The sequence below is a fragment of the Pyxicephalus adspersus genome, chromosome 12 (genome assembly GCF_032062135.1).
Source record: "Pyxicephalus adspersus chromosome 12, UCB_Pads_2.0, whole genome shotgun sequence".
Taxonomy (NCBI): Eukaryota; Metazoa; Chordata; class Amphibia; order Anura; family Pyxicephalidae; genus Pyxicephalus; species Pyxicephalus adspersus.
In genome coordinates, this window is record NC_092869.1 from 45,154,043 (window position 1) to 45,168,141 (window position 14,099).

The 14,099-nt window shown below is 39.9% G+C and overlaps 1 protein-coding gene across 5 annotated transcripts in view; it reads right to left on the reverse strand.

The window, feature by feature from the left end:
• The window catches only part of EML5 (EMAP like 5), an 87,735-nt gene that overhangs the window by 52,956 nt on the left and 20,680 nt on the right, over window positions 1-14,099 (reverse strand). For all 5 annotated transcript variants that reach the window (XR_011923094.1, XM_072428756.1, XM_072428754.1 and 2 more), the window contains exon 2: window positions 523-682. Coding sequence is in view for 4 of the 5 variants with exons in the window: in XM_072428756.1 (XP_072284857.1) it covers window positions 523-682 (160 nt within the window). In the remaining variant the exon portion in view is untranslated. The remainder of the gene's footprint in view (window positions 1-522; window positions 683-14,099) is intronic.

Here is a 14,099-nt window from a genome sequence, read left to right on the forward strand (position 1 = left end):
GTTGGGGTGTCAAGCCTTTGCAAAAAGGAATAAGTAAAATAAATTCCACACATACCCTCAGAGAATCTTTAAAGGAAATAACTCAGGGATAAAATGTCTTTCTTATAATAGATGTGATAATATAATGTATCAACCTAACAATGCTTTTATAAGATCTATTTTCATCCAATTATTTTGTAAAATGCAATATAATTCTATTCTATTTGTAACTCTTTTATATACAAATAAACTTGTTTGAAAAAAAGAATAAAATAAAGTCACCAAAACTCTTTTGCTGCACCAGAGCAACCAATGACCGGTACCTATCTAACCACTACAAACACCAAACACTCCGCACTTAGCACTCTTCAGGGTTATAAGCTTGGTGAATATTGACTTGAAGTGGAAACCCGCCTTGTGCTACGATGGAGTACTTACGCCATCAAGGCCAATTTAATAGCTTTCAGTTGTTAGTTTGAAAAAAAAATTGGATTGTCATAGACTCAAGTGAACCTTTAGGATTTTATGGACTAAATCACATACCTGTCCATCCAGGTCAAATGCTAGACAGGCGATGCCATGCGTGTGAACATCCTTTAGTATAGAGACGGTTTGTACAGAGTATGAATCCCACACACAGATATAGGGCTCCTTCCCAACTTGCCCCGTAGCCACCAGCAGACGTTCAGGGTGAAGTGACAAGCTAAGGGAGTAAAGGAAAAGAAAAGGAGATCAACATGGCTGATGCCTAATGTGGAATGTCAGCTTACACCATATTATTTTTTAAAAAAGCAAACTAAAACTCTCCAGCATCCTATGCTCTGAGCTTCAATATATCTCTGATAACACCCTACACCTGGATATTAAAGGCTACAGCATGACCTTCCATAAGATGGAAAATACTGGCCTGCTTTCTAGCCTTATGATTTCCCCCATCACTGGGATATCACGACTTCCAACAAGACCCCCAATAATATAGAAAATACTCTACTCCTGGCCTTTTCGTTACCTTTCTAATTACATCTACCACCAGAATATCACACCTTTAACACGACCCTCCATTAGGTAGAGAACACCCTACTCCTAACCTTCCCTAAAACCTTTATGGTTACACCCACCACTAGGAAATCATGTCCTCCAACATGACCCCCAATAATATAGACAATGCTTTTCTCCTGTCTTTTTCTCCATTCTTATGGTTTCAATCATCACCGGGATTTACCATCTTCCAATACGACTCCCAATAATATAGTTATTATGGACAATACTCTACTTCTGACCTTCTCTCTACCTTCATGATTACATCTACCCCCGGAACATCACACCTACAACATGACCTTCCATAAGGTAGAGAACACCCTGCTCCTAACCTTCCCTTTACCCTTATGATTACACCCACCACCAGGAAATCATGTCCTCCAACATGCCCCCCAATAATATAGACAATGCTCTTCTCCTGACCTTCTCTCTATCCCTATAGTTTCATTCATCACATGGGATATCACATCTTCCAATATGACTCCCAATAATATAGTCAATATGGACAATACTCTGGTCCTGACCTTCTCTCTACCTTTATAATTAAATCTACCCCCGGAATATCACACCTTCAACAGGACCTTGCATTAGGTAGAGAACACCCTGCTCCTAACCTGCCCTATACCCTTATGATTACACCCACCACCTGGAAATCATGTCCTCCAACATGACCCCCAAATATATAGACAATGCTCTTCTCCTGTCCTTCTCTCTACCATCATGATTACATCTACCCCCAGAATAGCACACCTTCAACACGACCTTCCAATAGATAGAGAACACTCTGCTCCTGACCTTCTCTGTACCTTACTGATTAAAATTGCTTAGATTTAATCAGTAAACACTTGTGAAAGGTCTTTCTAAATGTCAAGTAATTGTAATCAGAAATGTAGACTGAAAGTTAGCTATAGAGATTTTTTCTGGAGTATAGTTAAAGTGTGTGCAAAAGTGCCAACCTGACCATGCTGTATTGCCAATGCAATAAAGAAAAAATACAGTAAATTGGAAAACAAGAACCCAATGGTATTGTTGTGTGCAGCCTCCATGCCAGAATGCACCTTCTTATCTGCCCCACATTGCCTCCACCCTCACCCTATTCCTGCACTGTCCGTGTGGTCATCTTTCTAAGACCAAAATAATGTAGACATACAGATGGGGTTATATAGACAGCACACAGAGGGACCTGGAAAAAAAATATCTAGGTCCGTATTGGACATATGCGGCTATTTTAGTCTTATTTTTATTTGGTGGTCCAATAATACACTCCCTGCACTTTGGTGGCAATGCCCTATTGTATCTTTATTGGACGATAAATCACTTCACTCTTCATCTGTTAAATAGTTTCAGTGCCAAGCCCAATAATTTGAAAATAGTAATTAAAGACTGCAAAAAAGCTGGGGTTTATCGGAAGTTTCAGAAGTATATTTAAATGTAAAACATACATAAGTAAGTAAAATTAAAACAAGATAGGTATTAACCATTCCATATTAACCATTCCAGCACATTGTATACATTATAGATCGGTAATTCCCAGTTAAATCCTTATGGGAACTTGTAATTGGTATTTATACAAAAACAACTAGGTGGATTCCATATGAAAAACGTCTCAAGCCCGACGCGTTCTACTGATAGGCTTCCTCAGGGGATGCACTGAAAGCGTTACATTATTTTGTAGGTAGTGATTTTTGTATGCGTTAAGTAGTTCTCCAGGAATGGTGAGAAAAAACTGATATTCAAGATATCCTGATCTTGGTCTGGGGTCCAGTTATAGCAGTGTTAGGGATTAGCCCAATGTCAAACATCTAATTGTGGCATAGTACCTCAAACCGGCTCTTGCTGCCCCCGTTTATCTCTCTCCTCATGGAGGAGGCAATACGTCTTCCCGTCTGTATCCTGATGGTGCTAAGTGACAGTGTGGTCGGGCTGGGGTGACAGCGTCCGTCTGTTGACCAAAACCTTCTTTAATTACCGTTGTATCTAAACACATCCCCCTCTCCACATCTCCTTACATAAGGAGGAGGATTGTGTAGAGCTAGGTAATGCTAGGTAATTGATGTCTAAGACGAATGGTCATGGTTGTTTTGGGCAAAATTCTAGCATGTGTTTGATAGGCTCCCCCTCATGTCATTTAGCATTATGTTTGGTCGATACTGGATCAGGAATAAAGGCAATAGCTTGCAGAAAATGTTCATAGCCAGCAAATAGAAAAGTAATGCACTCACCACACCTAAAAATGATTCATTGTAATACATTAGCATAGACTGAAAATGTAGTTGGTTCTCCAGAATCCTATTGCTGAGCGTTTAAAAGCCAAAATGGTGATGATGGATGCAGAATTTACAAGTGGTAATGGAGAAGAATGGAGAATTGACACTGCAATGTACAAGATATATCTATACCTCTGAGGAACTGAAAGTGTTTGGTGCGAGCATGAGAATCAGCAATGCACAAGATATATCTGAACCTCTGAGCGTGAGAATCAGCACAAAATAACAGAGCAGAAAAAAAGAGAATTCTCTGAATCCAGAAAAAACAAATTGGAGATAACGTCTTTTATCCTTTTCATGAATTATTATTATGACAATACAACATGTACAAGTTACCTGATGAAGGATCAGAGAGTGAGCAGTACTTATTCCATGTTTACAATCATTTTTTGTTTGTCTTGAAAAACTGTTTGAAGCACATTGCTATGCACTGTGCAAATCTCTGGAGGATTTGGATTCTGGTTAGCAAGGGTGGGATGAAACATTGGAAATGCAGTTTGAAGAAGTGTTTGTGCTGAAGACTGAACAGTAAGAGAATATCAAATTAAGGGGAAGCTAACAGACTGAGGATACAACCCTAGTGCTGCCTCACATGTAAAAGACAAAAATGTATTATTGACATCAGCCATGGTGTTTGTTGGATTTGTCAAGTAAATCTCGTCTACAATATATCAAACAAGCACAAATTATCCTAGAATGTCAAACGTCTAAGATCTAGCAATGCAATAGGTGTTCTAGGGCAGTACTAGAGCAGATGTATGTCTGATAACTTTATTTTCAATGCTGGCACTTCCTGCAAGTAATCGCTGAAACCTTCGCAGATTGCATTGGGTACACATAGAAGAGGGTGGCTACATTACACAAGTAAGGTGAACGGTGCTGCTGGAATTTGCCTATCTGCTAATCCAGGGTTGTTTGGCCAAGTTGCTCTAAAAGTTCTGAATTCTGGATGTCCCATACCTGAACACTAATAAAAAGAATAAGAAAATATATATGATGGTTTGTTTAAAAGTAACAATCAGGGTGACAAACTCCATATCACATCACAAAACCATATCATACCACACATCCCATAGCAAAGGGAACACCAGATCCTTGATATCTGAGGTTTAGATAATCAATTTACAAATGGAAGAAGTCTGACAAGTTATCGAGGTGACCTGGAAGCTTTGGTGAATGAATATTATAATTGGTACTGCAAAATTTCGGATTCATTCTTCATATGATTGGCCTGGTAATATTTCTGCAAGGTGGTGGTATGTGTCTATGTAAAAAGTCATCAAAAAGTGATTGTAAAGGACGATCTTATTGATGGAGGATGTGATGGGAAGCTTCTTTTGAGTGTGCATACTGCAAACTTATTTAAAGACCATTTTATAATAGATGCCCCAATTAAACATGCTGCTCGGCTACACCTGACCTTCTCAAACAATCCAGAGTTTAATACCAATGTTCATATAAATGGAAAATCTTGGTATCATTGATCATACAATCTTATGTAGTTAAACAACAAGCACCTATTGAAAAAACAAAAACACGTGATTTTGGGGAAGCAAATTTTCTAACGCCGAGAGCACTGATTTAATAGAGATCTCCAAGGCTGGAGAGAATACACTTTCACCAGTGAAGCTGGGTGATCCAGCAAACCTGGGATGGATCTGGTCCCAGATTTAAAGCATTTGCTAGCAAATAGCAAATTACATTGAAGAAATCCATTCTAGGTTTGCTGGATCACCCAGCTTCACTGATGAAAGTGTATCATCTCCAGCCTTGGAGAGCTATATTAAATTAGGCCCTTAGACTGGGATCATTAGCAGCTCTGTTCAAGAATCCTAATCACTGGTCACTTCCTGGTCTGACATGCCATATAAAAGGAAATGACTGGCAACAGTAAGATGCCTGAACAAGGAGTTAACAAGACTACTCCTGATTGCTGCCCTGACCTGACCTGCCTGGGGCAGCAACATGGGCACCACCTCCAGAAGTCCATCACGCTTTGCAGGGTGCACTGGTGGAAGGTGTCTTAGGCTACGTACACACGTCAGATGAATTTCGTCCAATAATTGCCTCAGGGCTGGAATCGGATGAGAATCTGACGTGTGTACAGCGTTAGACCAACATCGTTCATGGATCTGTCCTGGATCTGAACCATGAACGACGAATGACTAACGATCGTAATACAAGTGAAGAGGAGAGAGCACAGTGGGGTACCGCTCCGTCATTCTCCCTTCTCCATAAAGCAGAGCAACGCTGTATGTACAGCGCTCGCTCAGTCATTTCATGTTGGAAAAGATCATGAAAGATCTTTTCCAACAACATTTATTGAACGTGTGTACGTAGCCTTAGATTCTGTGCCCTGTACAGAGTCGGCTGGTGACACGGAGGGTCCACCACCCTGCCCATGACACCTTTTAACTTAAACATGCATGTATCATACATTCTAAGGAAGATACAACTAGGAGAATCAATGACAAAACAATCTGGATATTCTGCCAGATATCAAACATTTATAAATGTATGTAATGTCAAGCTGTAGTCTCTAAAGAGAGGAAGATTATTTTTTTTGTATTAAAAAAGGAAGAGATATTTAAAAATGGAGAGACATAATATGCTTCATGTACAAAACATTACGAAGACCTTATCTGGAATATGCAGTTCAATTTTGGTCACCAGTTCACAAAAGTGTTGTGAAAATGGAGTAAGTGCAGCAAAGGGAAATGTAACCTATAAGGGGCACAGAGGAGCTCAGCTATGGGTAGAGATTAACTCGACCAGAATTTGTTCTCCTTGAGAAGAGGCGTTTAAAAAAAGAACTAAACCCTGTTATGCTCACTTGTTCCTGTTCTATTGTGGGCACTGCCATCCTCTTCCTTCTTCTCTTCCTCATTGTGATTTGGCCATCTTGATTGTCGGGGATAACTTACCCCTACGCTGGGGCTAAGGAGTCCATTCAGTTCCAGCAAACCAGCAATTATGAGACATAAAGCAAGCAGTCAGGCAGGTAAGAATGCTTATTGCAGGAGGCATATCGCCTGTCCCGTTTAAAGTAAGACTTTATGCAGGGGATGTTCCTGGTGTATAAATACAAAAACTATTCCATATAGTAAACGTGGTGCAAAGTTGTATATTCTAAAGGTTATTGCAACAGACAAGAATGTACATTTTGTATCTAGAAAAAGAGGAGTTTATTCTCTTCATACAGAAAGGCTTTACTGTAAATAGGGAAAAGATTTTCTTGCGAATTACTTCTGGTTAGTTATGTTGTTTTAAAACGAGCTTTTTGTGGTTCTAAACACAGCAAATATAACTGTTATTCATTTTTAAAATATTAGGTAATTAGACTGTAGATTGTTGATCCATTAATGATCTAATTGCTTAATGGGATCAACAATCATTGCTTTTACTGTTAGAGAAAATTGGAGCATGCTTAATAAGTGTTTTCGCCTTCCTCTGGATCAGCGGTGGATTTATGTTTTTACTGTATTAAAAGTACTATTACGAAACTACTATATGTATTTGAATTATAAGGAAAGAAAGAAGAGGCAGACGGTTTTCTTGTGGCCAAAAACAGTACTTTTTTATATTACAAGATAAATTTATCACATAATTATATGGTTCAATTACTCATACATCATAGTAATATAAGTTGTGTATACACATGTAAATATTATAATACAGATTCTAGTATTAGAAGTGTTCATACTAGAAAATAAAGAGGTAAGTCATAGTATTATAAGTAGTAATCATTCAAAAATTCATGACTACATATTTAGTTCATTTTGTAGTATCTTTTTGTTTTCTCTAATACCCCTGAGGGGGGAGAGGCGAAACGCGTTGGGTTAGAGACCTCCATTTTGATGTATACCACCTTTACTCCAGTTAAAATTAGGAGTTCTTTGTCTAGCCTCAATAAGTTGTTCACAATCTGGATTTTTGAATGATTACTACCTATAAAACTAAGACTTACCTCTTTATTTTCTTGTATGAACACTTCCAATACTAGAATATGTATTATGCTATTAACTTTTGTATACACACCTTATATTACTATGATGTATGAGTAATTGCACTATATAATTATGCAACCAATTTATCTTGTATTATTTTCTGCAAAGGTCGCCCAGTCTGATAGAAAGAAAAAATATATATCAGAAACAGATTACATTACTCATAGGTACAGAGATCCCTTGAGATGTACTTTTCATATTTAATTGCAAATAAATGGTACATATAAATTTAATTTGTTATTTTTTTGTTTAATTAATATGGTACTATGAGATATTTATTAAGGTTAAGGTAGGAAAACAGTGCCAAGGCACGTTATCACAATGAGCACCTGCTGCATATTGCCTCTGCCATATCTACCTCTTGTTAATGAATAGAAGATGCTGGTTGATATTTTATCTTTTAGCAATTACAGTATATATAAAAATAACAGCACTGCACCAAACAGGCCCCAAACCATTGCCCCCTCTCCATGTGTCATCTTTTATTAGCAGTACAACATGACACAATACGCCTTGGGCAAAATGTGTTCCCCCCTCCAACTCATCGGCTGCTCCACTGGCTGGTCTCCCCATATCTTAACTACATCCCTGCCAAAGGCTGCCACCTCTGGCTCAATCACCATAACCAGGGCAGTGTATGCCCACCAGCCAACGCATTACAAATAAATCCCTTTTTATTATCTGGGCTGAGAGCTGAAGCAGCAACAAGGCTTTAATCTGAACACTGACTGGCTGCAGCAGACTCAGAGATGATCATTTACCCAGCATGCAATATAGTGTGAAGCTAGCATCAGTATGTGTCCTATATAAATAGACCTAAATGTAATAGATGTCATGCCCTCCCCTGTGCCAGTCCTGAACAAGCAATATCCAAGCAAAATAACTAGATTGTTTATGAGTGTATGGAAGTAATTTTTCTGATTTTATGTTCAATGATGTCATATCTCTCTAGTGAATGGATAGGCTGCATTCTCAGTGATGTCACTGGTCTCTAGTGAATGGATAGGCTGCATTCTCAGTGATGTCACTGGTCTCTACTGATTGGATAGGCTGCATTCTCAGTGATGTCACTGGTCCCTGATAAATAGATAGGCTGCATTCTCAGTGATGTCCCTGGACTCCATTGATTGGATAGGCTGCATTCTTAGTGATGTCATTGCTTTCCAGTGAATGGATAGTCTGCATTCTCAGTGATGTCACTGGTCTCTATTGATTGGATACGCTGTATTCTCAGTGATGTTGCTTGTTTCTAGTGAATGGATAGGCTGCATTCCCAGTGATGTCATTGGTCTCCATTGATTGGATAGGCTGCATTCTCAGTGATGTCACCAGTCTTGGATGAATGGATAGGCTTAGTAGGGTTATGGGTCTCTAGTGAATGGATATGCTGCTCTTACAACAATGTCCCTATTGTGAAGAGAACCAGTGCATGTTATATAACAACCTTCATGCTAAATAGTTTCTTGACTTTGTTGTATATTGGCATTAGCATCCCCCTGTTATGGTTTTATTACAGTGATGATATAAAAGGCAATTATTTACAACTCACCCTCCGGTGGAGCAGATAATAAAGTGTTGATAATCAGCCCTGAGTTCTTGTATGAATAAATAGAAAGTCAGCCAAATGCACTAATCTTCAATGTCATTTTGTAAAGGGGTCTCCCCTGCCCCCCTATTAACCCCTGCTGCGTTTAGCCCTCGGTAAGTCGTTGCAGTCACCTTGCCTGCTCTTGCTCAGGAATTAGAGGAGTTGGATTAACATGGTTAGGAAAGTCAGGAGACAGTTTATGGGGCTGTCAGCTGTGCGCTCCGCACCACTAATCCACTCACGCCGTGAAAGCTGGCTGCGCTGATGAAATAGAGGGCATGACTCTCTATCGTCACACCGTTTGGGGACAATTACATGCTCACAGCCAATGCTTGGCACTTGGAAAATCAAATCTATGGGTAATCTGTAGAGACAGCTGCAGGAAGAGAAAACTGCTTCATGTACGCAATGTACTCCTCGAAACCTGGAATATTTCCAGCTCTAGGAAAAAAAAAATGATAGCAATTTGAAAATGCCTGCACCGCAGGTTTGTACTCACAAGCATTTATTTCTGGGGATCTCATCGTTGGTGTCTGTGTGTAGGATTCATTTCTGACACAACTGATCTCTATCCTAAACATAGTTGTATAGTCTCAGCAACACTCTGCTGCCCTCCACGCACAACTGAGCCTTCTTTTAGTGTGTTAGGTACATTTTTATACATGCAAAAACTGGTGCACACTACTAAACTAAGCTATTCACAAACAAGACATACTAATAGTGCATTGAAAATATCATTGTTATCTTTTAGATCCAGCAGGGAGGAATGCACGGCGCTGTACTGAGACACTTGTGTGCCTAAAACTGCATTCATTGGGCTACCTGTGCCACCCTCCCCTGCCATGCCTATGCCTTTCCCCAGCCCTGCCTATTGCCTGCCTCAAATAAAACTTTTGTGAATGCTACAGTTTCCCGAGACAAAACTGAAAAAAATATCAATTCAATCATGACAGATTTAATTTGCTTTTGTGCAAAGAATGTAAAAAGAAAGCAAAGCAATTACTAAGCAGAGCCTGAATTTGAATTTCACAATACACACATCTGATCATATAAACGTATAGAACATCTGAACTACAACAACTGATCACATTTTTACAATTATTTCCAGGAACATTGAAGCCAATTACTGGCAATGATTTAATAGATGACTCCAGAAACTCAAAAAGCCTTAATATTAGGAAGGGGGAAATAAGTTATATTGCGATACCGATGAATGTTCAGTCAGGGAATTTCCTGGTAAACAGGAGCAGATCAGAGCTCTGTAGTGAAGTTTGCACCAAACACACAGTTCATCTCAGGTGAGAGCTGCAGGGAGGTAAAGTTGTCCCAATGTATTTCCTAGGCTATCAGGACAGTCCAACATATGGGAGATTTCAGGATGAACAGACAGATCACCCTGCATGGGATTATCATACCCAAACTAAGCAACTACAGAATTATTTCTCCTGGGTATTGATGACATTACTCCTGGTACTTGTTTCATTCACCCTGCACCTTTCACTGATTTTACAATGACTGCTAAGGATGATTCTAGGAACGCAAAGAGAAGGTCCTGAAAGGAAAGCCCCCTATGGAGCCAACTGACAGGAGCAGCATGGAAACATACAATAGTTCAGGGGCCTTTTTGGTTGGGGGACAGGTTCAGTTGTCTACGTGGTATGGTCCTAATAGGGGGGGTCTGACCATGAATGAAATAAATCACCATATAAATGTACAAGAGGGACTTGCCCCCATTCATCACCTGTTGTGTGACGAATGGGGTCACCTGTATTCTTGGATAGAGAATCTATATCCAAGAAAACATAGTAGAAGCACAGCAAGGCAACTGCGATTGCTGTTGCAGCGCTGCGCTATGTGTTGTTGGATAGAGAAACTCTAAGTGACGTCACGTGGGAAACTGAACTGCAGAGTACCTCTGCAGTCCCACTATGATCTCCGGGGACAACAGGTGATGAATGGGGACTTGTCCCCATTCATCACCTGTAGTGCCCTGTATTCTTGGATAGAGAAACTCTATCCAAGAATACATAATAGAAGAACAGCGTGGCAACAGCGATTGCTGTTGCAGCGCTGTACTGTGTTGTTGGATAGAGAAACTCTATCCATCAACACAGGGCACTACAGGTGATGAATGGGGACAAGTCCCCATTCATCACCTGTAGTGCCTGGACATTGTAGAGGTCTGCAGTTCAGTTTCCCACGTGACGTCACAATGAAACTGAACTGCAGATTACCTCTGCAGTTCCACTACGATCTCCGGGCATTATACCTGATGAAAAGGGACAAGTACCCAGAGGATTCACAAACATTCAATAAATTACTTTAAAATTGTTAGGCTGCTTTTTGTGCAATTATACAATGCAAACGTATTCCACTGATATTGTACATGATGGCATCCATTGCTTGATTTCATGGTTACTTCCGGTCAGATGCCATTTTTTTTTTTTTTTTTACTTATTTGGATTTTGTGCAGATACTCACTGGGGGTCCTCAGCTGCTCTGTCTAAGATTGGGATCTGGTGCATTGCTGAACCTCCAGGGCGGATACCTTCAATGAAATCCTGACCCCAGTTTATTCCATATTAATATTTCCAAAATTGGGAACTCATGTTTTTACTTTATAAAATACTTTGTCACCTTCTTTTAATCCTTTTCACATCTTGGTATTACTGATCTCCTGCAGCCTCTTTCAGCCTTTCTATATGAACTCGCTCCAGCATTGGCTGCACATCATTGCCCCAGAATGGCCTTGTGGAAGTGTCAAGTTTATTAAGCCTGGGTATTAAGCCTCCTCATAGATTGTAAGCTTTTTGGGGTAGGGTCTTCTTCTCTTCCGGTGTCACTGTCTGTCATTTGCTACCCCTATTTAATGTACAGCACTGTGTAATATGTTGGTGCTATATAAATCCTGTTTATTATTAATAATATTATTATTAAGAATAATAATAATAATAGTGTCAGCAAAGCCATGGGGTCACCATCAAGGTAACGGTTAAAGGGAGAAAACGCTGGAGCATAATAAGAAGACAGTCACTCTGTAAAATGAAGTGCGAGAACATAAACCTTTATGGCAGGATCTCCTAGAAATTTTATTCTAATGCCTATTTTTAGTGATCTAATTTATTTCTACTTTTCTTGTTGACCAAAAAAAAAAAATTCAGCACATGTTCCTCCAATAGAGAAAACAAGGTGATGATTTTTACTTCCATCCAGTGTGCAAAAACTAAATATGAGATGGATTTGGTTAAAGGCGAATCTCCCTTTTCTATATACGACGGACACAATCCAGCGGTGTGATTATGACTCTGCATAAACCGCAGGCTTTAGGATCAGCAGACGTCACCGGGCCCTGCTAGACAGGCTCACAGGGAGGCAGAGAGATTAATCCAGGCAGCTTAGTTAAATAAAGCTCCCGCTGATTACAACTGCAGAGGGTGACACGGCCCTAGGACAATACAATGAATGCTGAGACCCCATGGCTGTATACTCGGGGACATCTTCCTGGTGTCATGCTGTAGGCACTGAAAAGGCTGACGGTGGGCCCAGGAAGGACCAACATAGCATAGGCCCAGGGGTTCAACCCTAGATCATTGCACTCACTGAATTATATTAATAGTAATGACCCCCCACCTCATCGAACACACACATTATCATCATTAATATTCATCCCTGCCTTTACAGGAGTAACACTATAGATCTGCATGAATACATTACGGATGTGTCACAGAATCATTTTGTTTAGAAACACTCCACCATTTATCAATAAAAAGTCATCACGGAGATTAGTTAACCAGCAGGAAACATTTTCTTAAGCTATATACACGTCAGATGATTCCCGTCCAATAATCGCCTCAGGGCTCATATTGGAAGCGAATATGGCGTATGTACAGGGCTTTTTGTCCGGACGACCATCCTGGCGCATCCATGGACGATGAACGAGGAACGACCATATTGAAAGTGAAGGGGAGAGAACACAGTGGGGTGCCACTTGTTCTTTCTCCCCCCTGTATGTACGACTGTATGTACACCAGTCGTTCATGCATCTTTCAGTCTTTTGTCCTTAGACTTCTGTCGTGACTTTTGTTTCAATCAGTTTTATTAAGTTTTCAGAGAAAAAAAAGTAACAGGTAAACATAACAAAAAGAATCAGGTACACAACACATACATCATAACAAACATAACATTGTAGGCTTCAAATTACCAGACATATAATACCTTGTCGTGACTTTTGACGACAGATCAACGTTTATTCACGATTATCTTGAACGATCGTATAGCTTAAATATATTCCACCAATGATGTACACACACTAGATACAATCGTTTGAACGATGCAGGAAGTGACGTTTACCAGAAAAAGTGTACCATAGAACAATCCACCATCACTGAATGACTGTCCACACAATATATAGTGAATGATCGGTGCCCAAACAGATCCACCAGGGCGGGCATTCATTTCGAGCGACATTCCTCGTTCATCTGCGTTGTTGGTAATGATTATTACATGATTGGTCATTAATCGTTTGATTCCAACGACAATTACGTGTGTACATAGCCTAAGTCTCCTCTGTCCTGATAACACCCGCAGCATTGTAACAAGTCGTAAGCTTAGAAGATACCGCAGGGGTTGATCTGTATCATACATTTGTGAAACAAACCAGGCATCAGGATTTCCATGATTGTGTCATCTCTCCAGAAGGTAGATAGAGACCCTGAATGATGCCTGAACAAAGATGGTGCTCTTGCTGAGAGCAGCCTTTCTTGGCTTTTTACCATGAAGGGTTCATAAAAAAATTATCAGGTTTTTAGGGACCCCCTTCTATAATTACTACATCCACAGCTCACAGTATTATTATTATTATTATTATTATTATTATTATTATTATTATTAATAAACAGGACAAGGACTGACCCTTGGGGAACACCAACAGGGAGGAGAGTGGGTGAGGAGGAGTTACCATTGAAAGAAACATGAAAGGAGCGGTCAGAAAGATAAGAAGCAAACCAAGAGAGAGCAGTGTCACAGATACCAATGGAGTACAATAGTCTGGTGGTCAGTGGGAAGAATGCCTCTTACATTGCTGGCCATTGGGAAGAATGTCCCCCTTACAGATAGCCAAAAAGATCAATGGTGTCACCTCAACTGACCTGAAAGTCACAAACTGCTATTTGCTCAAGGAACCCCCAGCAACCTCTGGTTGGAAAACACTGGACTATGCCT